General features: G+C 38.9%; 1 protein-coding gene across 8 annotated transcripts in view; it reads left to right on the forward strand.

Moving 5' to 3' along the window:
* Positions 1-24,610, forward strand: part of ADAMTSL3 (ADAMTS like 3) — a 173,181-nt gene that overhangs the window by 73,408 nt on the left and 75,163 nt on the right. For all 8 annotated transcript variants that reach the window (XM_064389066.1, XM_064389074.1, XM_064389073.1 and 5 more), the window contains 3 exons: positions 4,641-4,768; positions 7,153-7,198; positions 14,023-14,259. In XM_064389066.1, coding sequence (XP_064245136.1) covers positions 4,641-4,768; positions 7,153-7,198; positions 14,023-14,259 — 411 coding nt within the window. The remainder of the gene's footprint in view (positions 1-4,640; positions 4,769-7,152; positions 7,199-14,022; positions 14,260-24,610) is intronic.

Here is a 24,610-nt window from a genome sequence, read left to right on the forward strand (position 1 = left end):
CTGAAATGCTCCTGTTATTATGGGGCACAGTTCCATTTCACTGTGAGTTTGCAAGTGCAAGGAATAGGTAATGTAACAATTTAAATGTTAACATAGTTAACAATTTAAAAATGAAATAATTCTAAACATCTGCTTAAAATAACTGCATTTACTCCCAGGTGTTTTTTATCAATCTAAAATAATGATGCATTGTTTTTTCTCCAGGATTTAAAAATTCCAGATAGGTTCTTATTAACATACAGAGTAATACATAATTTACTTTGGTACATAGACGTAAAATATTTATTAAACTCAATGACATATACAGTGCACAATTAGGTAATATATAATGCACTCAGTAATAGTAGAATTAGACCAGGAAATGTCTTGAAACCTGTTTTAAGGAAGCAAGAGGAGTTTTAAAGCTAAACCCAGGTAATGCAAGATCTTTTATTAATAATTCTTATTTGTCTGGAAATATGTTTTGACTGTTCTATTTAGTCACTGCCACAAGTGAAATAGTTTTTCCTAGATATGTAATCTGCATTCTGCACCTCACTTAGAATACAAAACAGAGGTGTAAATCACTTTTGTATGTGACCTTAGCAGTGAAAGAGATTTCTAGTATAGCTTGATTCAAAGCTCTAGACATAACAGCCAGAGTTAAAAGTGAAGGATACAGTTCTGAGGTTGAATAGCACATCCAGTGATTATTGCAGGTAAATACTTGCTCTTTCCTGCTCATGGATACAGTCATCAGTGCAATCTGATACCTCTTCCACCAAGTGCAGTGTCTGGAAACAAGGATCTGGGAAATGCATCACAGGCAGGATGTGTTCCCTTCAGTGCCATAATTCCTTGTGCTACCTCTCTTTGGAGCTGTTGCAGGTATGAGGAGAAGCAAAGAGCAGTGCTGCACATGCAGATTAGTGAAGAGCAAAACAACCTTGTGCTTTGGAGGACTCTGAAAGTCAGAACAGTGTTAATGGTATTTATGGGTTGTGAGAGTGGGAAGAAGCAATGAAAAGGAAATGCTTAATCTCTTTTCAAAACACCATCAAGGATGAAATTCACTCCTGGGAGAAGGGCCAGCACTGAGATTTGGGTGTTGCTTAATTCAGGCCTTCAGGATACAGAAGTGGTGTTTATACTCTTCAACAGGTTCCTTCCCTTGGATAAGTTTAATCTGAAGAACCTAAATTCTGTATTTAATTATAAGAAATGCATTATTAAATAGAAATATGCTATAACTGTGCCAGTGTAACTCCTTTTGGTGCTTTTCTTTTAGGATTTGGCAAGACTTAGTGAATTAATACAAACCAGTTTAGTAAGCAGCTGTGAGAAAAACAAAAGCACAGCCACCCAGAGAGCTGCAGTGACATTGGCATAATAGCAGGTGTATTGGTAAATATTCCTCCATATCCAAGTCCTAACTTGAAATGACAAAGTCTTCTTTTCTGGGCCACATCAGTTGAACCTGTTTGAATTTCTGTGCATCCATCCAGCCCCAGGGGTGATCTGTGTACCACTGCTACATCTGCTGCACTGAATCTGTTCTAGAACCTGACAGAGCTGGGCACCTTGCCCTGGGGAGGGCTTAGGGGCTGTCACAGGGCAGGGTTTGTGTTGATGTGTGCATGGCACAGGGACTGTCACCTGGGGACTCCAGCAGGAGAATCTGTGTGCCAGGTCTCTGCATTTCTTTCACTGCACATTCTGCTGCTGTAACTCTTGCATCAAATACTGTGGACTTGCCTTGTGTTTAAAGAAAAATTGTATGCTAAAAACTCTGTAAAAACAAACATTTAAGGTATCAGGGTATTTCTGTTGAGAAGCTGAACCTTTGTTACACTGAATGCTAAACATTTACATATCCAAGCCTTATGTAATAGTTGTCTGAATAATAACAAAAGTGCATAAACTGACCTTCGTTCTCTGGCACCACTTCTCCTTTGAAGTCTGCATGACCAAATTCAAGACAATTATGTCATCCTTCATAACAGCCAAACAAAAGTTTGGCCAAATAATCGTTTTTTCTTCATCTGAAACCACTGTGTTTGATTTTTGTAATGTGTGTCAATGTAGCTGTTGTTATTTACTGGGTGCTACAAGTGACAGTAAAAATCCCCTTATTTTGGAGCAATGATCAGCCCTGTTAACATCTGGATTTCATTTATTTTACCTCAGTGCCCTTCCTCTGGGTTACTTTGGGTAGTAGGTTACAAGGAGAATATGGACTGAGAACATTTGCAGAACATGGTGGTAGAATATGTGCCCATATGTGACAGAAGCAAAAACAGAGCCCAGAGCTCAGATTGCACATCACTGGTCCTCAGACCTCAAGGAAACGTTGGCAAATTCTCATCTCAGTCTTTGATGCTCTGTCTATGTCACCAAGTGCTTCGAAACTCAGGAGTTTATTTTCTCTTACCCCCTGATTGTCCAGGTCCACGTTTAGTGTGACTTTTTTGCTTTCAAAATGAGTTAGATTGGGACGAAATATTTTGAGTCTACCTTTGTCATATACACTGGATTTCTGCAGAAACTTTCTTTAGGTTCTTAGCTGTTGCTGTGACTGCAATGTTTGCATCTAACCCTGTGTTCACATGTGGTACAACTCTCCCAGTGACGTGTTTTCCCATCCAGGCTCTACGTAAAGAGCAGCAAACAACCTTGGTTGTTTATAGCTGGTTTAAGTTATTTTATCTGGATTCACTGCAGCACTTGTGGCTTCATCATGTAACATCATGGGTGCACATGTGCATGTCCATGCACACATTTACATTTGTGCTGGTACATAAATACTTCCACAATGAATATGCAAAATATATGTGTTGCACAATTAAGGCACTAAAGGAAAAACAAATCTAATTTGGTTCAATTTTTCATTGCTGAACCGTGTTAGAATTATGACTGAAGACAATAAAGACATGAAAAACTGAAGTCAAGCAAGCTGGGAATGCAGTCCTGACGTACAATAATATCCTTCTGTGTCCAATTGCAATTAGCTCTCTATTTAATTCCTAAATGAGTTTCCAAGGCTTTGTTGGTGTAAATCATGATGTTGGTGATCTTTTCTTTATTTTACTTCAATTTAGTACCATGGTGAAGACAAATGTAATGTGTAGAGTTTATGAAACCAGACAGCTAGTAAATCAATATTATTTTGGTAGTAAATTACTAAGTCAGTGCAAGCTGCTTTTAACTCTTTCCCATGGGACAAATAGCTTGAACTAGCTGGAGCTTAAATCAACACTGTGGGCACTGAATTAGTCAATGATTCTAAAGAAGGCTTTGTTGGCATAAAGTTCTGCTTTGATCGCCATAGTATTTACAGCTTTTTAATTAGATACAGTTCAGAACAATGGCTTTTATCAAAGCAGTTTGGGAAGTGAACAACTGGACTTTGTTTAGAGCTTTGGATGACATTCTGTCTGTTAATATCATGTGGCTGGTTTTAATACAATGATGAAGTTAGGATTATTTTAGGCATTGTCACTGCTTTGTCAAAAGAAACTAGCTATTCTAAAAAAGAGTGGCATGTGTTGCTTTTTTAATATCACAAGTTTAGTCATTCCTCAACATGCTAAAATCCAATCATTTGCTTTGGACTTGCAGGGGACAAACTAATTTTGCACCCATATATTTGAAAGAAGTGACCCTCTTGTTCATCTTGATTTATTTTCATGTGCCGAGTGCCTTGTTGGGAAGTGCTGAGCTTTTTTTGTCAAGAGTGAAGGCAGTTGGTTCCATTTTCAGTGTCAGACATTTCAGACTTGGCTTCTGATATAAAGTAAACCCAGCATCAGTGTGAAAATTCCTCAGGGATCTTGGCAGAGATGGGCTCTATCGTTTTTGGAATGGTAGATTGGCCTAAGAGTCCTTTTAAAGCTTTACAGCAAGCAATTGTAAAATTTGTAAATTTATAAGAAGAAGAAAGTTAAAAAGCCACTGATGTTTTTAGACCAACTTCTGCAATTCAGTGTTCGAATAGAGATGCTTATCCTCTAATAAACAATTAGCTTTTTTTTGACAACTAAGCACTGATGTCAATAAGAATAAAAAAAATTGGCTGGCAATAATTAAATTGTCATGTTCTCTCAGTGCTGATTCTTTTTGGGCAGAGTAAATATTGGTCAATATTCTCTGCCACCTGAGAAAAATTACTCACTGCCTCACTCTTATGCACAATCTGACTTTCATATGATGTCAAAAGCCATTACTTTATGTTAGTGGTATTTTTATGTGCAATCTATCACCGAGGTGGTGTGAGAAATTGGTGTTTTAATCTTAAGCTGGGTGTAATATAGGATTCTAAAAATGTTAGTTCCATTGTAACAGGCCCATCGTGTTTGAGCACGCTGCCTTGTCTGTGTGCTTGAGACTGTTTAGTTCCTACACAGCAAGTTGGGCAGAGAGGAGTTGGGAACAGCAGCATGTTTGGGCACAGCACTGCTTTGGCAGGAGGCAACACATCATCTATACTGGATCTTCAAAGGTTCTTCTTTTCCCCCATATAATTGTTATGCATTAAAATAGTAAATTTGAAATATGGTAAATAAGCAGCAAAGTAACATAATTGGTACTATTAATGCCAAGCAGTAAAACATACTCCAAACATTTTTTTTTCCTCCTTTCCATCTTCTTTTCTTTTCCTTTAGAGCTCCAGAACAACCCGCTCAGATGAAGACAAGGATGATTCCTGGGATGCCTGGGGGGCCTGGAGTGATTGCTCACGGACCTGTGGAGGGGGAGCCTCCTACTCTCTGAGGAGATGCTTAAATGGCAGGTAAGCCACGTGCTGGTGTGTGGGGGCTCTTCTGCAGCTCTGGCACGTTTCCAATGCTCTGCTGGTTGCTTCTGTTTCTGAGACTAAGTGGTGTGTAAGATAGATCAAGTGTTATAAAATACTGCTTTAAATACGTGTTTGTAATAGACAAATAAGTTAGGCTTTAACTCTCAACTTTAACGTGTTATGAAATATGATTGTGGAATGGCAGGAATTATTTATTTGGTATGGTCAAATAGAGAGGGGAGTCCTTTTCTCTGTAATACAGATCAAAGGGTGAGTCACCTGTGTACAAATTAGCCTGCACTTGCACAAGACTTGACATAATGTGCTGCTCATATGGATGTATCAAATGCTGCTTTCTGTTAGGGAAGGAAGGACAGGAGGCCGTAGTCTACAACTGCACCAAGGGAGATTCAGGTTAGATGTTAGGAGGAATTTCTTCTCAGAAAGGTGATTAGACACTGGAATGGGCCCTCCAGGAACGCAGTGCAGTCACTGCCCCTGGAAGTGTTTAAGGAGGGACTGAACCTGGCAGTCTGTGCGTGGTCTAAAGTGGCACGGTGGCGTTGGGTCACAGGTTGGGCTCGATGATCTCAGAGATCTTTTCCAAGCAATTGATGCTCTGATTCTTCCCTGCCAGTTCCTCTTATGCAGTGATCCTGGTAGCTGTATATTTTCATGTATAAGTGTTAGTGTGACTTGAAGAGAAGAATACATGCAGTGAAAGCCTTTTACCTCTGTGATGTTTTACTGTGATGTTTTACCTCAGTGGTAGAACTGGACTAATGCAGGACTTGTTGGTACAATCCTTAAAGTAGGAGTAATGCACCAGGCCTGTAGTCAGGCAAGACAAGATCCCAGCCAGCTTTGAGGCATCTGTGCTGGCATCCATAATTGCCTGTTTCACTTGAATTATTCTTAAACTGATGGTTGTGTTTACATTTTTATTTAGCTGAATGCAGTATCAGCCAGGAAGTCACTTTTTCTTAAAGAAGGCTTGGAGTGTGATGTGCTACTTAAGGGCAAACTGTATAAAATACAAAGCTGAAGATGTTTGATTAAAGCACTGCCTGTTTCTTTTAGTGAAAAATTGCACAAAGATCTTGGAGAAAAGTAATAGTTCCAGCAAGAAGCCTTGATACTCTACCAATGTGTTAGGGACTGTGAAACAAGCTCAATAAATTGTAGCAGTATAAATTCCAATGTGGTTTTATTAATATTTTTAATGTGTTCTCCTGTGAAAAACATGTGTTTTCCATACCTTGACAAATGCATAGTTTAAAAGGTTTTTTCTATGTTTGATTTTTCTAGTAATGTCTGGGAAACACACAACTGTGAAACAAAGTTTTCACATTTGTATGTTTCATAAACATTTTTAATTTGCATGTTGTGATGCAGTAAGTTTTGCAAAAGATTGGAAATTTGAGACTTGAAATACCTCGAGCTTTAACAGTTGTACCTTCAGCTGAGCTGAGCTTTTGCTTCAGGCATCCTTTTTTTTTCCTTTTTAAATGTTATTTTTCAGACTCTCTTAGACATTATTAAAAAATTGGTATTTTCATGCAAGAAGAAGAACATTTAATCAGAGAGATGTAAATTATCAGTTATATGTTCATACTTTTTTTAATGTAAGGCACATATTTTTGGTATGAAGGAATTATTCCAAAATACTGTTCCTGATTTTAAACAAATCACTAATTATAATTTCTTTTCCAGTCATTTGAAACATATTTTAAGTTCTTTCAAAGTCTTGATATTGCCATTTTTAATACAGAAGAATATCTTACACTGTGCAAAAGTGCTGGTTTGTTAGTGAGAAGTTTGGCAGAGTGTATCTTTAAAAAAGTGTGAAACCCAACCTCCCCAGATTTATGAGACCACAATAAATAACCATGACTCTATTACATGCCTTTTATTTCAGCTACTAACAACAGACTGAGGATCTGCATTGCCTGGATGTCAGGATTGACATGCTTTGGGCACATTTGCATGCAGTCCCTGAGAATTCTGTTTAATTTAAAATTATGAATCAGATATTCTGATCTTCTCCTCTAGGTCACATCCCGTTTATTAGAAATAACTGGGTTGCAATCAGCATAGAGCAGGCTTAGAGATGTCTTTTTCACAAAATAAATGTGTTTTTCATAAGGTTTGCAGTAAATTTGGCTTGCAGGGAAAGTCACATGTTCATTGCGGAGGAGAGACAGCAGTGTAAAGCTGAATACCCAGATCCCCTTTGTATTTAAACCTTGTATTTTGAGTCTAGATTATGGTAGGGCAGTAGCAATAAAAGTCTAATTTTCGAGAGAATAACTAGCTGTAAAACAGGCAAGCTTGTGTTTTGCTATTACACAGTGTAACCATTTTACTCTTTTTTTTAGGAACTGCGAAGGTCGGAATATTCGATATAAAACCTGCAGTAGTAATGTGAGTCTGGCCTTTAATCCTGTTTTACTCATTCAAAAAATGTGTTAAAGTTTAAGAAATGCTGCTTCTTATTTAAAACCTTATGGTGCATAATTTTCTTTCCATCATTATTACCATTTTTAAACAATTCAGTCTGCATGACACCATGAGGTCTCAAATTTAGATGTCCCAAATGGACATTTTCTTCTGAAATTATAGTGCCAATTGTGATTCAGAGTGTTTTATATCACTTATTAGGAGAGTTACACATTTTGGAGGATTAACAGATCAATTCTCATCTTAAACTAGCAAGTGGTTTTCCTGGGGGTGCTGTCCTGTAGATGAAGCATTAAACTGAGCTTGGGATCATTAGTGATCTGGTGACTCTCCTCATGTGAACAAAGAGTGCCTGGTCTCTTTCAGATCTTAAACAGGATAATTACTCCTTATATTCCCTCCGTTTGCCTAAACCCAGATCTTTATATGTCTGTGTGCAAGAGCATGTGCATTTAGGTGCACTGGCACAGAGTGTGGAGCTGGAGGTTTGACCATACAGTTGCTGTTGCTGTGATGCAATCACATTTCATTTTTATAGATATGTTTTATGAAAACCATTCACGCACAGCAAACCTCATGATTTGTGTTCCACTGACTTGTAGCTGTGCTTTGTGCTGTTTAAACAACTGCTGCCCTTCAGCCCGGGTCTAGGCTGCCCGAGGTGAGCAGCTCAGGCAGGACTTTGTGGTGCCACAGGTCTGCATGAGGAGTGTGCAGGCACAGTCATGCAGGGGGTTTGTGATCTGCACTCACCCCTTGCTTGGCTTACCTCACAGTGCAGTGTGACAGTCGTGTCCTATTCCAGGAAGGACAGCAGGCAGATAAGTAATTAACAATAATACTAAAAGGTGAGGCCTAGGTTTCCTGTGGGTTGAGTTGTGCCCAAAGGTGTGTAAGCTCAAGTGATGCTCAGTCATTACGAATCCCATGATTTTTGCCAGCAGCAGGCAGCTGTGGAGTGGGACATGTTCTCCTTAAGATGCCTGACACTGGAAGTTGCCCAGTAAATATTGAATCAGTGCATCTCCTAGGAGAACTTACTATTCCTGCTTTTCAGTTTGCCACACCTACAGAATCTGCTGTGCCAGTTGGCTCCTGCCCTCCTTGAGAACAAGGCTTGCTCACACCTTGAGTGGCTCTGCACTCCACTGCTCAGTGTTGGATGGGTTTCCCACCACAGCCGCTCGCAGCCGAAGTTCCTGCTGGCAGAAGCAAGTGGAAGTGATAAATGAATCAGTCCCAGTGCATGCAGAAATCAGATTCTGGACACAAACCCTGTCCCTTGCCCTTTCAGAAGAAAAGGCCCAGCAGCTTTGTGCACGGGCTCATAAATAAATATTCTACCTGCAAAAGTACTGTGATGTTTAAAATCTGTGTGATAACTTTCTAACTTGCAGCCACTCAGGATGTAAGCCATGAACAAACTGCCTGAGTGCTCCACTGCCTATCTAAATGTCTGTTTGTTTGCACTGTGCACAGTAACACACCTGAGTGCTGGATCCCCTGCACTGCAGCTTCCTGCAGGAGTGCAGAGAGCTCACCCCAGTGCACCTTGTTCCTCCAGCACCAGGCCTGGGGGCTGCCCAGGGCACGGAGAAGGGAGGGTGGTGAGGGCACTCTGGGCATGTTTCCTGCTGTCGTGCACAGGTCTGTGTGCTTTTGGGATATCTATTGCCTTTTAGTGTAGCTGTGGACGCTGTTCATTTCAAGATCTGTGCAGTAGAAATCTGATGGAAATGACGGCGCTTTATGCTTCATCATAGAGAAAATTAAGACGATTCTCATATCCTCTCTGAACTCCCAGAGAAGTTATCTGAAGTCACCAGAGCCTGATTTTTAACTTTAGGACTTATTTTAAAGCGATAAGTGGCAGGCACCTTGTATGTGAATCTGTTTGAATTTATGATGATTCAAATGTTAATTTCCAGACAGGAAACTGCCTTTACAGTTCTGCTTTTGGGGCATGTCTGAAAGGGATCAGGTTCTCATTTCAGTTCAGATACAGTCAGAATTTCTCAGGAATGGTTTTTCCTAGATTATGGGTTAGATAATGAAGAACTCTTGAGGAAAATATATTTAATGAGATTTCCACTGTTAATACAGTTGATCTCTGAAATTGGCATCCCTGAATTCAAACCCCACGTTAGATCTGAGTTAACCTTGAAACAGGACCTTACACCTAATGTAAACCTGAGACTACTAGGCCAGTTTAGTTTCAAATGATATAATTTTCCCAAAAGCATTATTTCTAATCAAGGCTTCTCACTTTAGGAGTGAAAGTGTAGTTTGAAAATTAAGAGTTTATACTAGCTTCTTTCCATATTAATAGGTATTACTGGTAACCACATGAGACACTCGGTATAAATACACAGTGTAAAGCTGTCTGCAAATGTAATTTTGCTACATGATACATTACACCACTAACATCTATATTGGGGAGTACAAATGAAGCACAACTTAATATGTGTGTCATTCTAATGAAAAGAACAAGAATCATTTTACCAGAAAATTGGTTTCATGTGGATTTGTAATGGAATAGTAGTAAGTTCACTGAACTCAAGCATAGTTCCAGAATAATATTAGTGATATTTCAATCAAAAAATTAATTCAAGGTCTTAACAACAAAATAATTGCTAACATTAAGGTGTATGTATAGCCTGCTTATCTTTCTATCATAACTGAGATGCCAGGTGCATGATTTCTTAAAACTGCATGTGTGCTTTCAGCCTTCCATATAGAGATTTTAGAGAAATAAACTATCCATTGTATGTTGTTCAATGAGATTTTCAGTCTTTTTTGCACCCCTTTTAAAAATTTCGTTTTTTGTATATAGTGTTACATTCTCATGCTATGATGTGCACTATGTGGAAGTGTTTAAGTTAATCCTTTAGGGTCCTATTCACAGAACAAGCTATTTGGGCCATTTCCCCATAAATTTCACATTCTTGTGTGCCAAAAAGTCGCTTATATTTTTGCCAGAGTGATTCTTCTACAATCAGAAAAAAACCACTATTTTGTACAAGATAGCTCAATTTTTAATTCCACTGTAAACTTTTATTAAATGCAGATAATGCTCACACTTGTTCAACACATTTATCTATAACTGTCCCAGCATCCACTTAACCAGCTAATTTATTCCAATCAGAAAGTCTTGGCTGTACTGTGTCTACTTTAGACTATAACATTTCACATTGAGTTACATAGTTTCTCTCGAATCTGTTCATTTATTTAGTTTATATTTACAATGCTGATGCACCGGAAGGCTCCCTTGGCTGGGGTGGTTTCCAGCTCAGGTATCTTGATTCTGCTTAGAAGTGGCCTGAAAATTGTGTAGGAAAAACATAGAACCTGAAGCTAGTTTCAAAAAGAAAACAAAACAATGACTTCATCAGTTTTGGCTGGGTGTCAACAAAATGAGATTCAAAGAATAAAACGAGACAAAGGGCTAGACTTTCTTTGGTGTCATCATTTTTACTGGGAATTTTCTTGCCTTCTCTTTTGTGCTTTTTTCAGTAGAGTAATTGTTGGCAAGAGTCACAGGGTCTGATGCAACCTTCATATTTTGTACATGAACATTGCCTACGAAGATACAGATTTCCCAGGTCAGCTTTGTTTTCAAAGGCTGAGGGTGCTTATTGCCAGAGCTCAAAGATATATTTCATAAGGAGCCAGCATTTGAATGCAGTAGTTTTTAATCGTGTCACCAAGAAAAAAAAAATCTATCTCTACATATATATGTGTGTGTGTGTGTGTTTTTAATCTTCATGGTAGTCATGTCTAAAGCATCTTTTTCAGATCTGTCTAATATGTTCATAAGTCATGTCATAAATACATTTCATTCCACTGCAAGGTCTGGGTGTGATTGTTTTTGCCAACATTTTCATGTATTAGGTCTCATAGCTATGTCTTCAGCTCCTTTTGTAGTGTATGAACCTACAAATGGCCTGGCCATGGTTCAGTAGATTGAGTGAAATAGCTGAATAGGTTCAGCTATTGCTGAAATTAAGAAATTGGAGAAATCCTGAAATTAGTAGCAAAAAAAAAATTTAACAAGTTAGAAAAAATGTGAAATATTGAGAGGGAAGAGAGCATGGTGGAATGAAGTGATGTCTGAAAGAGATTAAAACCAGAGACACACAAACAGGATGAAGGCTGGGTCTCCCATATCATTGTCTGATATTATGACCCTGCCCACTTCCTGAACATGGTTCACCCTTGCCTACCATTCACATCTTTGCCCTGCCTTATCCTTTCTGTTTTTTAAACCACTTTTCCAAACCACTCTAATGGAATTAAACTGATGTTTACAAGTCCTCTTGTTGTCTTGATTGCATTCATTCTGGACTTAGTTGTGTTTTTCTTTAAACTCCTTTCTTTACACAAATATTTATTGTTCCCTGGAACACTGGGATTTGGGCTTGGTTGCCATCCAAACTCTGATATAATGCAAATGATAATAATTTCAGCTCTTTGATACCCCTCTGTGATGCTCCTTTTATGCTCCTGCTTTTGCACAGAGCTCAAACATAAAGCAGGTGGAGCTGGCATGTGAATCGAGCTGCCAGAATCACTTTGGGTTCTTTCAAGATGCCAAAAGAGAATAGGGAGATGAGGATTCACTTGCTCTGAAGCAGCCAGGAGGCGAGTGGAAGGAAGGAGCTGCATTGTGTTGAGTCAATGAGAAACATACAGTAACCATGGGCTTGACATCCTGGCGTGGTGGTGTTTGTGTCTTGGCACCGCATCAACGCCCAGTGATAATGGACTGTAACAGCAGCCTGTCAGGGCTCAGCTGAAGGCCAGCACTCTGCCTGCTTTACAGATTACTCTTGAATTCTTTGTGATGAAAATGTAGCCGTGCATGGCTGAGCGACACTGCTCCCAAATACTGCTTCTAACTTTACCTGAATCTAACGTCCACTTTTTATTTTTCTATCCTTAGTTGCTCCTCTGCATTGGTGGAGGGAAACATGTGGGATCCATATGAATTCTGAAGTCCTCTCTGCTTTTTAGACTTGCTATTGTGGAAAATGAGAGGTGACAGATAAGTCAGAGCCAAAATTCTGCTCTCATTTACACCAGTGCAAACTGGGTGAATTTCTGGGGAGTGACACTGCAGTAAATATGTGTGGCTTCTCACAGTATTTACTCAATGTTCCTAGAAGCTCTCACTGGAGGGATTTTGTAGAGGTAAAATACTCCCTGTGTCTTATTCCATCATTGTATAGTTTCAAAAAATATGGCTTAAACTAGCATTATCCCAGATTAAAAATAATACAAAATGGTTAGTATCATTCTAAATTATTGTCACTGTAAGGTGTAGCAGTAGACAGAACTGAAAAGTTTTGCTGGGAAAGTTCAGTAACTTGCTCAGTGCTCAGCTGCAAAAACTCCATATATTGGTCAGTATATAGAATAGTGATTTTTAGGAGGTATTTTATGTAGATTACAACCAATTCAGAGACAGTTTTAGGCTACTGTTTGCCACGGTGAAAAGAACCCCAGACTGAGTGCAATATTGCTGGGGGCATTGGACTGAAATTCAAAACTTTCTTCTGTATATTTTACTCTCCAGTCCTGTATCATGCACTTGCTATTTTGTCAGCTTTATTCAGGGAAGGTTCAGCTCACTGATAAGGTTTGAAGCCGTGCTTGGGATCAGTATTGTTAACTAATACTTACTAATAAGTTCCATGAGTTCGCCTGACACATCACAATCTTTCAGTCTTCCATCCAATAAAAACAAAACTTTACTAAAATCAGCCTCACATCTGGCTTATATGTGCAGTTGGAATTCTTGGAAGAATATCCTTTCAGTCTGGCATATGGAGTCTTTGACACTGGACATACTTTCAAATGAAGTCTGCAGTGAGGAATTGTTTGACACAGTAACTCGTTTGCCAGTACTTTACCAAAGTTATTTTCAAATCAATCAGTATTCATCTCCATTCCTGTCACTATAGGTTAATACTAACATCATTGTTTGGGTGCAATGCTTTATGTAGAAAAAAATATTTTAGAATGTTTATTTCCAGCAGTTCTCATATTTGGTCTTTCTGCTGTGTATGCTGAGGCACTGTGTGGGAGAAGGTAGGGAACTGTCTCATTAGAACTGGATATACAGGATGAATTGTTACCACTTTGAAGTTTATTTTATTCCAACAAAATATGCTTTACTGCTTCCATGAGGTAAAGGTGCTTTGTAATTAGAGTAAAGGACTAAGCACTGAAAGTTCTGGTGTTTCCTCCTAAACCTTGTGCTTTTTTCAAGCAGTACCAAACAATTAATTAGACAAATTTTATTTTTTTATTTATATGTAGCCATAATACCTTTTTCATTACTCTCACATATGAATTGATGAATGAGCATAGAGGCCACAAAATTCCTTTAGTGGAAAAGCTACTGAAAAGAGAAATACCAAATATCAGACATCACCTTGTAGTTACTTGAAATATATAGATTCCTTTAGAAGTTAATTCTTACTGCAGAATGAGACTTTAACTGTACTACTTGGTGTTGTAAAAATTAGCATTTTTAATTATCCTCTCATCAGTTATATTGTTATTGCTGGAATATGCATGATATTCTGTACTTGTACTCCTAGCAATGGATTAAGCAACATAAATTCTTTTAATACACACAGTAATTTATTTTTTTTTGGTCAAAGCAGATCAGTTCTTGAACCAAGCCTGCCTGAAGAGCTTCTGTGTTATTCATCAGATAACTTTACTGCAAATGCAAACTATTCCCTAGTTTAAAAAAAAAATTTTTTTTGGTTTATTTTTAGGACTGCCCTTCAGATGTTGGTGACTTTAGAGCACAGCAGTGTTCTGCCTACAATGATGTCAAATACCAGGGGCACTTTTACGAGTGGATCCCTGTGTACAATGATCCTGCTGCACCTTGTGCCCTGAAATGTCAAGCTCTGGGGAAGAACCTGGTTGTGGAGCTTGCCCCAAAAGTGCTAGATGGTACTCGTTGCAACACTGAATCCTTGGATATGTGCATCAGTGGGATTTGCCAGGTATGTTCATGGTGTTAATCTAAATGGGGGCTTTGTTGAGAGGGACTTTGCCCTTCAGTTGGTGCTTTGGGATTGTTTTTCACTCTGTTCATCAGTTTAGATGTACCTAAATTGCTGCCAAATTGATTGTAGATAAATTACCTTTTCAGGAAGACACAGAACATCCTGACTGCCTTTGCCGTGGATATTTATCTATATAGATAAAAGGTCAATAAAATTCATTCACACTTCTATTTATGCATGTAAAAATTAATGAACCTAGTTATTGTAGCTATAGCTTTGCAAAATTTAGTATATCTGTGAGGATGTGATGAAATTGCAGAGTCTTCCATTTCATTTTGTTCATTTTCTGTCTCATAAAATCTCTGTTAAGGAGAACATGGGACATTTTATGGGATCCAGCCCATAATGGCAGGTGTGGGTATGTAGGTCTGTCTTGTTGTATGGATGAGTGACTGTATGTTGTGGCTGCATGAACTGATTGTTTGACTCTTTAAATGGCAATATAAATTCCTAGATATATTTATTATTTATTAGTTATGCTATGGACTTTATACAGTTAGTGTAAAAGTAGAGAGTTACAATATTTGAGGCTTGCTAGCCTTGCCCATGTCTCATTTACAAAGCAATATTGCAAACTTGTTTTATGAACACAGCAGTTTATAGAGAATGGACATGTTATTGCAATTAGTTTTCGTTCTCTGCAAGTGGTTGTTGCTCTGTTAAATGTCTAAAATGTGTGTGACTCAAAAATGCAGGATATGGCCCAGTGAGAAAAATAGCTCTATTATAGAGGAAAATTTGACACATTTGGCAGAAGACTGGTGCATGGATTATAGCAGCATTAATATATGATCTGGACCTTGCTGTGGGTTTTATGTGACTTCTGTGCATGCTGCAGTTCCAATGCCAGTCGTGTCAACACACAGTGCATCTGCAGCTCTGGGACAGAAGAATTCCTCACTGAGAGACTTCATTTGTCAATGGTGCTTCACTGTGGGATCCAGCAGTGTTTGTTACCCTTTACTGGGAATAGGATATACCTCCAGAAACTCTGGGAGCACTTGCCAAATAACGTATTTCTTGTGCCATGCTCTTAGTGATGCTTCCTATCCCAATAAAAAGGCTTTTACCCAGGAGGGTTGCCCAGCATTTTATAGATGGTGCCTTTGCTCTCTGTGCCCACTGCAGCCTGAGTGTCAGGCTGGATCTAAGGCAGATTTGGCTCTTCAAGGGTCTGTGCTCAGGGTGCTCTGGGGGTGCCAGTGTCTCCCACAGCGACTTCAAACACCTCCTTCCATCCCTCATACATGGCATAAAATTCTCTTTGCCCAGAGTGGATCCAATTTTGCGAAGAACAGTTGGGAGGTACATTTAAAAGGGCTGCTTTCAATGTTCCTTCTTAGCATTTTGTAGTATTTGTGTGTATATATGATACAAAATGCTTGGAAATGTAAATAATCAATTTTTAGAATAAATGAAGTGGTGGAGAAGAAATTAATCATTCCAGAAGCAGGAATTGGAACTCTTATGCTGTTGATGAGAATAAATTTCTTTTCTCCATCTCCCATTTTTATTTTTTTAATTATTTCTTCCAATTTCACAAAAATATTTCTCAGTGTAAGGTAACATCTTCAGGAAAAAAGCCTGGAACAAATATGTTTAGAATATGTCCTGTGCTTTAACTTACTCAGTTTTTAAAATGTATTGCTGATACTCATAAACAAGTAACTGTTTTAACTTTACTTTCTTGAAGTCACTGACTATTCCTGAGGTATTTTTGCACAAATTGAAAATTTTTGCTTTTTAAAGTATATATTTGATAATTTAGTGTTGGATAATTTTATTGAGATAAAAAAACTGAAGTAGGATTCAATTAAATTAAATGAAGCTTCATTTAAATAACCTTTTCCTATTTTGAGGGAAGAGTGAAAGGTTTGCTTCTTGTGAAAGAGGCTGTGGGAGGTGGAGTCTTCCTCAGAAACCAACACAGAGCTTTGTGCTACTCCTGTTTGAGCAGGAAAAGAAAACTAATTGATGCCTAATCTTTCACAGAAAAACATGGTTATTTAGTTAACTGCTCTTAAGAGAGACAGCACAGTCGTGATTCTCCTCAGTTGTTGCTGTAAGATCTGTCTGGTGGGCTCTGACATGTAATTGGCACAACCAGCAAATTGCTTGGCAAGTGTTTTTACAGTTAACCCATCTAAATGAGCACATCACACTGCTGATGTGGGGATCTTCACTTCTATGCCTGGGAACACCAAAGACTCTGTAAAGGAGACTGGTGCTGGTTTTGCTCATTTATTGTCTCAAAGTTGACTCAACTTCCTCTCCTTCCCGATGTGATTTCACTTTTGTCTGTGTTCTGGATCCTGCTAAGCTGGGCTGCTTCACTAATTCTGCCTCTTGTTCAAGCTCTCACCTTGGCAGCACATGAATTTACAAAGATGGTGAATTCTTGTTGTCCAGTTCCAGTTCTGATCCTTTGCACTTCCCTTATCAAGCAAATCAAAGAAAATTGTGAGATGACAAAGCTGCACTCTGAATAGGAGGTGTGAGACTTTACAGGAGGTGAAATCTAGAGATGGATGGGAAAATTAGTAAGATATTTTGGGGTTGTTTGAGGCTTAACTCAGTGGAACCATTTGATCATGCTTTCGTTTGCTACTGCCCTGCTTCTGTTATCAACCCAAATATCTGGGGCTGTTGTGTTAAATGGGGACAGGTCAAAACTTCACTGCCAGGATTTTCACACTTCTGATATTTTTTCTAGTCTCTGCATAACTCCCCAAACATTTTTTCATATAATATGTTCCTGCTGTGCCCATCTGGCTGTGGGTGGAGACATTTAAAAACATCTGCATGTCAGACACATATGTGGGCAACATTTACCCAGTTAGTCTGCCTGCTTTGGGGCCCTGCCTCTTCTTGGGTTTTGTTTTTAATTTGTGCAGACCTGCTTTTTTATCTACCAGAATGCAGAATGGGGTGTTACTTGTGCCAGCACCTGAAATGGTTACAGTGATAATTTTCCTAATATGGAGTAATATGTTTGGACAACAAATGCACGCATCACCCAAAAAATCTGGAGTCCTGAGGAGCAGCCTGAGTAGTTCTGTCCTAGGCTGTCACAATTAGGTCAAGGATGATGTAAATCCTGCAGTGAACTTTCCATTTAGTGTCAGCAAGTTGTTTGTGTTCCAAAAAAGGCAGACACTACAGTGTGCCTTGTAGCATATGGCATAAATTTAGCTGACATCAGAACACATCCCACATGTCAAGGGGAGAGCCATCCACTTCTGCCATGCTAGCTCTCTTCTGTCACATGTCATCATATGGAGAGTAGGTATCACTCACCACCAAAGCACTTCTATGCTGGATGTAAATATCTGTCAGAGTTTTCATTGAAAACAGTTTCTGTAAGCTCTTGGAAGGCTCTTGCACTTATTTTTTTTATAAGCTTTGTTTGTGTTTTAAACTTAAAATTATAGCAGGTTATTAATTTCTTTGAATCTTGACTCCTTTTATCCTGAGAGTTGCTTTCTCAAACTGTTTGTTTTGTGTACTTTCCCTTTTGGTTCCTGCAGATCCATTTTTTTGCCTGTAAATATGCTTAAGGACTGCCCAAGATGCACAGGAAGTTTGGTGTGCAGAGATTTAGAAAGGAAGGTTTCCTTTCCATCCTGTGTTACTGCAGACATCTTTCTAACACATGTTGGTCTGAGTAGTTAATTCCTGAATAGCTTTTATAAAGCACCTTTTCCCCCCCAAAATTAATACTTACTCTTGATCTCTTTTTAATATTTAAAATAAGAAAAAAAAGTCAGTGTTGCATTTTTCTTCTTTTTAGCCTTTGAGTGATTCCTAGGAAGAACTGGTTTTGAGGTAGCTCTGTGTCAAGCCAGCTGTTATACTAAACCTGGCATTCTCTCCTGGGTACCACTAATTAGCAAATGCACAGAGTAAAGTGCATTTTGGAGCATGAAGGAACCCCTGTGTAGAAGCCTGTGGTCTGTGTATGTGTTGCTGCTCCAGACCTGGCAGGCTGGACCCTGCCCAGAAAGACTGGCAGTTACTCAGGGAGATCCAGCAAAACTTTCTGGCTCTCAGAGCTACACAAGAAAAACTTCATGTGACTGCACACGTGTGACAGGGGTGATAAAACTGGGAGTGGGGAGCTCCAGCTGCAGCTCAGCTGGGAGGTGTTGGTGGCTCTCCAGAAGTCCCACGGGAGGATGGGGCTGAGCTAAGCAGGGGCTGCCACATCCTGGTGACCTGTCAGTGTCACCCTCCCTAGCCTCAGGGGGTTGGTGTCTCATCTGTGGAAGCTCTTGGCACTGCCCAGGCCAGCAGATCATGGAGCCACCCTTCAAGGGCTGCACTTGCCCCCTTTGAATGTCACTGCCCACCTTGGTGTAATGGTTCCCCTGTGATGACATTGTTGACAACTCAGTGGTGGGCTTTTATAAATAAATAATAATAACAGGATGATCTCTGGCACTGCAGGTAATAATGGGATACTCTCAGACAGTAAAAAGGTCTTTTGGGATCACTTGTTTTTATTTTGCAGTTCCCCACTTCTCCTAGAAGTTTCTTTTCAGGTCTTATCTTATTCTCTCTCCTATTGTTTCTTATGGAGAATGCTCTCCATAGAGATTTCTTGCTATGGAAGTTTATGCTTTCTTGTCAGATGAGTAGTGGTTTTTTTCTGATCTCCAGTGTCTTATCTATACCTCTCTGGTCATAAGTGATTCACTGCCAAGTTTTGTTTTGTTTTAGTGACCTGAGTGCAAATGTGACTTTACTTCCCAGCCTAGCAAAGACCTAAATCATTTGAGCAGTGATAGCAGAAAAACTCATGATTTGGGTGTCATCATGAAGTAGAGCCTTAGTAACCTTCAAATCCCCCAGAGCTAACTTCACCAAGCAAGGCAAATTTGGCTGAACCCAGCCAGAAAAGGAGCAAAGTAATTTGATTTCATATACTGATTTCTTTCTTGAAAGTGTTCTCACAAACAAGAAGCTCACTGGGAGTTTGTGTCCTATCCTCTGGCTGTGTGTATGTGTGTTTTTTCAAATGGAGACCATGTGGGAAAGGGTACTTGCTCCTGCTGGGTGGTCCTATAATCTCTCAGCTCCTCTAGCATGTGACAGATCCTGTAGTAAGAGTTAAAGGTTTTGGAAGCACTTTGTTTTATTTGATGGAAGTGGATTTACAGAGTTGTGGAACACTCTTTAGCCTCTTGCCTTCAGATATAAAATGTCAGCAGAAATATGTGGAAAGTCTTTTTAGGAGCCCTTTAGTATGCAGTGAATTTTATGCACTGTATTTTTTTATTTTCTGGGGGTTTTTTATTGCTTTACATTCTTTTCCTCTGTATGGATGGCTCAGGAGTTTGAGCATCATGGAGCGTCTCCTGGTGCCCATCATTCTGACTTATTTTGCACCTCCGTTCTGAGGTTTGCATTTTGACACACTTTTCTGCCTGATTTCTTACCTGTGAGGAACTGAAAATCCTCAAACAGAGGAAGTTTTTCTCCTCCCAGCAAGGCTGCTGCCCATTCACCTTGGCAGCTGGGACTGCAGCTTCGTGGGCTGGGGAGTTCACTGTGGTCCTGAGCCTGGAGGGGCTTTATTCTGTTAATGAGCACATGCTGAAGCCTGTGTCAGCTTGTCTGGGCTGCTGCTGTCCTGGGCTGGTTTGATTCCAGAGATGTGAGAACCTGTGCCACAATCAGGCCTTTGTTAGCTCAGACAGAACTGAAGAGTTGTGAGACAGGACCATGTGAGAAGAAAATCATGACTCAGATAAAGCCATCAGACTTTAGACCAAGATAAATCCTCCGTGAGGATAAACTAGGGTTTGAAAGCACTGCTTGAAAGCTAAGATTCCACACTACTTTTAAAGTAAATTAAAAGAAAAAAAAAAAAAGTAAGTTGCTTAATTGGAGGGATGTTCTGGTATCTCTCCCTCTGCTTGTCAGAATCAATTACTTGTGGATGATGAGCATGGGAAAGAGACAGTGGGAGCTTTTTTCTTTATGTTGTCTCCAGGGACATATTTTATCTGTGTAGGAATAAAGTGCAAGCTGAAGCTAGCATGAAGGATGTGAGCAGAGATTGCAAAGTCCTGAATAGATGGGCTTTGAATGACAGCAAGGTTTTACAGCAGGGCAAAGAGACATGGAAAATATTGACCAAGGGACAGCAGGATTTTCACATGACAGTTTTTTCATTCATTTTTATTACTATGAATTCCCATAGCCATATTTAAAATTAGGTATTTGTTGTGTGGATACAGTCAGTCCTGACATCTGCCTGTGCTGGGTTCTGTGCTCAGACAAGTAGAGCTGGGGAAAATGCAGCAAATAGCTGACATTGATGCAATGAGATCTCTATACTGTCACAGCACATGCAACTGTGCCATGAAACACAACCTTAATTTCTCTGAGTTGTGGATTTTGTGAGTGTCTGTGTTTTTGGAAATAAAAATCCCTTTGCTCTGAGCAAGACCCAAAGGACTTTAATTTTCCCTATTGAGTGATTCTAATAAACTGCAGTAGAGATTTGTCTTTTTGAGCATGTCGGGGTTTTTCACTGTTTTCCTTTACCAGTAAATGCTGAAATAAAACATGTCCTTTCTTAGTCAAGTCAAAAACTTGGAAAAGGCATTTTTGTCAGAAATAATTTGGAAATTATCTTGTATTTTGGGCAATGCTGACAACCTTTAGAAGTATGTAGATGTTCTGATTTCATTTTTATCTTAGCTCTCTTGTAAGCCTGAAATAAATACTTTGGTTTATAGAAGTCCAAATACTGCTATCCTGGTGGCTGGGCAGTCAGATCACTAAGTTGGTTATGCTTGGTGTAATAGTTTATTTTCACACTATATTCTGCAAATCTTGACAATTTTAAAGGCAGTGGAAGGCACTTGCACCTGGGACACAAAGCCTTTGCCACCCTTCAGATCTGCTGCTGGCCAGATTTAAAATGAAAACCACTGGACAACGTGTACTGAGATAATTACAGACTGCTCAGCCCTTGAGGGGAAGGATCTCCTGTGCAGTAACTCCTTGTGAGAAGTACAATTATCATCTCCAGTTGTGCATTCTGCAGTGCAGTTCCTTGCTCAGCAGGAATACTGCACCTCTTTGGCATTTTAAGCACATTGGGCACTTCCCCATAAATGATTTGCTGGGTTTTCTGCTTCAGCTGAATTTCAGTAAATGCCATCTGTATGTCTGAGTTGAAATTCCACTTGCAGGTTGTTCCTGCAACACATTCTGTGCATCCTTTGAAAGAGCCACTGGAAGCACATGAATAGAAATGTACCCAGAGCAGCCTTCACCTGGGTTTTCCTGACACCTGGGGGGTTTGCTCAGCAGCTGTAGAGGGATGGCAATTATGGCATATTGATATATAGTTGAATTTATTGGCTGTTTTCATTTTGTTAAACCAAATCACATTAATAAAGGGCATTACTCCCTGACACTGAGTTGCCAGTCCCTCAGGCAAACATAGAACACTGCAAAACAGAAGCTTACCTGATAATTTCAGTGGATCACTGATAAATGAGAGTCTGTATCGATAACAAATTTCTTAGTCAGAGTAGGAAATTATTTAGTATTTAACAAATGCATTGCTGAATATTTAAATGGTGTGTCTGCTAAAGAGCTTAGTCTAAGACATGGTAGATAGAAAAATAGTGGCAGCTTCATTTTTAATGTTTCATAGAATTTATGTATGTCACAAATAAAAATTGCAGTGATTTATTCTTTTGTGGCTGCTTCTATTAGGAGAACTCAGAATATTTGTTTTTTCTGGCTATACCTGGATCTTTGGCTCCAGAGGACCCTAGAAGGGGGAAAGCTCACTTTGAAAGAGAAATATTATTTATAATTATTTACATTTCTGGATATGATTTCATGCTTTAGATAATGACACTTAACACTTACATGATGCTTGTTATGCAGAGATGTCTGGTTTTACTCATCTTTGAAATAAATATTTTATTTTATAAAGTGTAGGTTTATCTTCACCTTATTTATTTGAAGTATATAATCTTGAGTCATTGGCATTCCAGCAACCCTTTTGAATAATTGCAATGTAATATTTTTACAACTGACAAATCACTGCTGTAGAATGAGTTCTAAAAAATGTGGTGCTGTGTCTGTTTTGGGAGTGCCTGCAGCTGGAGGTGAGTCCAACTGAGGTAATGCCACATTTCAGGGGAGCTAAAGCAATGGTCTCACAAGCAGATGTTGAAATTTTAAAACCTGATTCTGTATTGGACTCTGCACTGGCAATTCTAGTCCATGTTTGTATTTATACTTATGAAGGGAAGTCACTGAAAGGATGGAGGGAGGGTATGGGTGGAGTTTGCCTTGTTTTTCACTATGATGCTTTTTTACCACATTGGAATTTCAGTTGAAATTCCATCACCTTGCAGTCCTGTCAATTTTCTTGTCATACTTAATTTTAAACATCTTAACAAAGGAAGCCTTTTGAATTTAACAGATTATTTTTGGACCTTCACAAATCAAAATTAACATGCTACATTAATTTCTTTGTTTAAGTCCAATTCCTCAGCTGAAACACTACTAATTGAATATGACCTAGAGAAACAGCTTTACTTGGGCTTCTGAGTGATTTTTGGATTCATATTTGCAAAAATATTTGTAATGTTCCATAGTCACGTTTAACATATCAGCAGTGATTTTATTCTTCTCTTTCATCTATATTACTGTATTTTATACTCTGACCTTTTGCTCTTCCTTTGCCTTTCTGAACCTACCTGAACTATTCTAAGCATGATCCCAAGTATTTCACACCCTTCAGGATTGTCTTTCACATCAGCACTGCCATGCTAAGGTTTGTTGAAGCAGATGAGTGCTTTTGTTCACTGCTTAACCAGATGCTTTCTATCTGAGCTGCTTGTGAGAAAAGTATATGTAATTCTGTAAACTGTATAATTCTTTTTCATATTTCCTTTTTTTCCTTTTGTAAGAACAGACAAGTAACATATTCAGGTTCTGCCCAAAATTAGTGATGGATTGGAGACCTGTTTCTGAAAATAATCCTGCCATATCCCAATTCACTGATACCCCATCATGGACAATTTTATAAATTCACATACTGCTCATTTCCTTAATATGCTTCTTATATTAAATTTCTATTTGCTGTTTGTTTTGTTACATACTGCTGAATATTCTGCCTGCTGTCTGAGGAGCTCAATTACAACCTGGTCATTACAGTACCTGTATCATTTTTTGGGATGATGATATTTATGATTACAAATTTCTTAAAGTCACTGGGTCCCAACCCTTCCATTACACAGTTTGTGTTATCACTTGTTTCATTTATTCAGCCTATGTTAAAATCACCTAATATTATTTCTGACTATGCCCTAAAAGCCTGCAGATGTTTTCCCAGTTTGCCTGTAATATTTTCAGCTGATCCCTTTGCTCTGTAAACAGCAAGCAATGCGGGGTAAATTAATCCCACAAAATGCCTTAATTGTGAAAATCATCAGCCTCTTTGGCTGGCTGAGGTGGAGGAAAGCTGCTGCCATTTATCATTTTCTTTTCTTGTTGCAGCTTGATTTGAAAATAAAATTTACTGTCTTCAAAATGTTTCCTCAAAAACTTTTTTTTCTCTCCAGTAGTTATTGGCTAAAATATGAATAGCTTAAAATCATAATATTTTGTGTCAATGCCATATGTTTTTGAGACTCTGTTTCCAATGCTGTACCTTACATCTTCCTCTTCTGGGGAGATCTGTGGCTGTTCAGCTCACCTGACACATACCTGATCAAGGGCTTGCAAAGAGATAAAGAAGGCTGGCTCTAGACTCTGAGGTTGGAAATATGTCCCATCCCAGTGTTCACTCATTAAGATTCCTTCTTGAATTAGCTCTAAATTTGTGGCTTGTCTCTTAAAAGCCTGTGAAATTTTTTTATCCTTCATGTTAATAAAATCTGGGATTCTATGCTCATTTCAAGTCAAAATTGTGATTATAATTTGTTGTTTTCTAAATTCTGTTCCCAGATATCATTGCTTGATATTCATATTTGTAACAGCTGATGTAAACATAATCTGGGAAGGAAATCTGCAGAGGGTGAATGCATCTAGCTGAACACACCACCTTTGCTGTCAGGGGAGCTGTAAACCTTTTCCCACATCCAAGTCCCTTGCAGCTAGCACTCCTGTTTTATTTCTGTGGCATTTGTGTGTTATTAAAAAATAAGCAATAATACTATATGAAACAGCCCTCTGAAGCATGCTGCTGTGCTGATTATCTTTTTGTACATTCTGTGTAGGACAAAACAATGCCTTGTGTTTGCACAGT

The sequence above is a fragment of the Passer domesticus genome, chromosome 14 (genome assembly GCF_036417665.1).
Source record: "Passer domesticus isolate bPasDom1 chromosome 14, bPasDom1.hap1, whole genome shotgun sequence".
In the NCBI taxonomy this organism is placed as follows: domain Eukaryota; kingdom Metazoa; phylum Chordata; class Aves; order Passeriformes; family Passeridae; genus Passer; species Passer domesticus.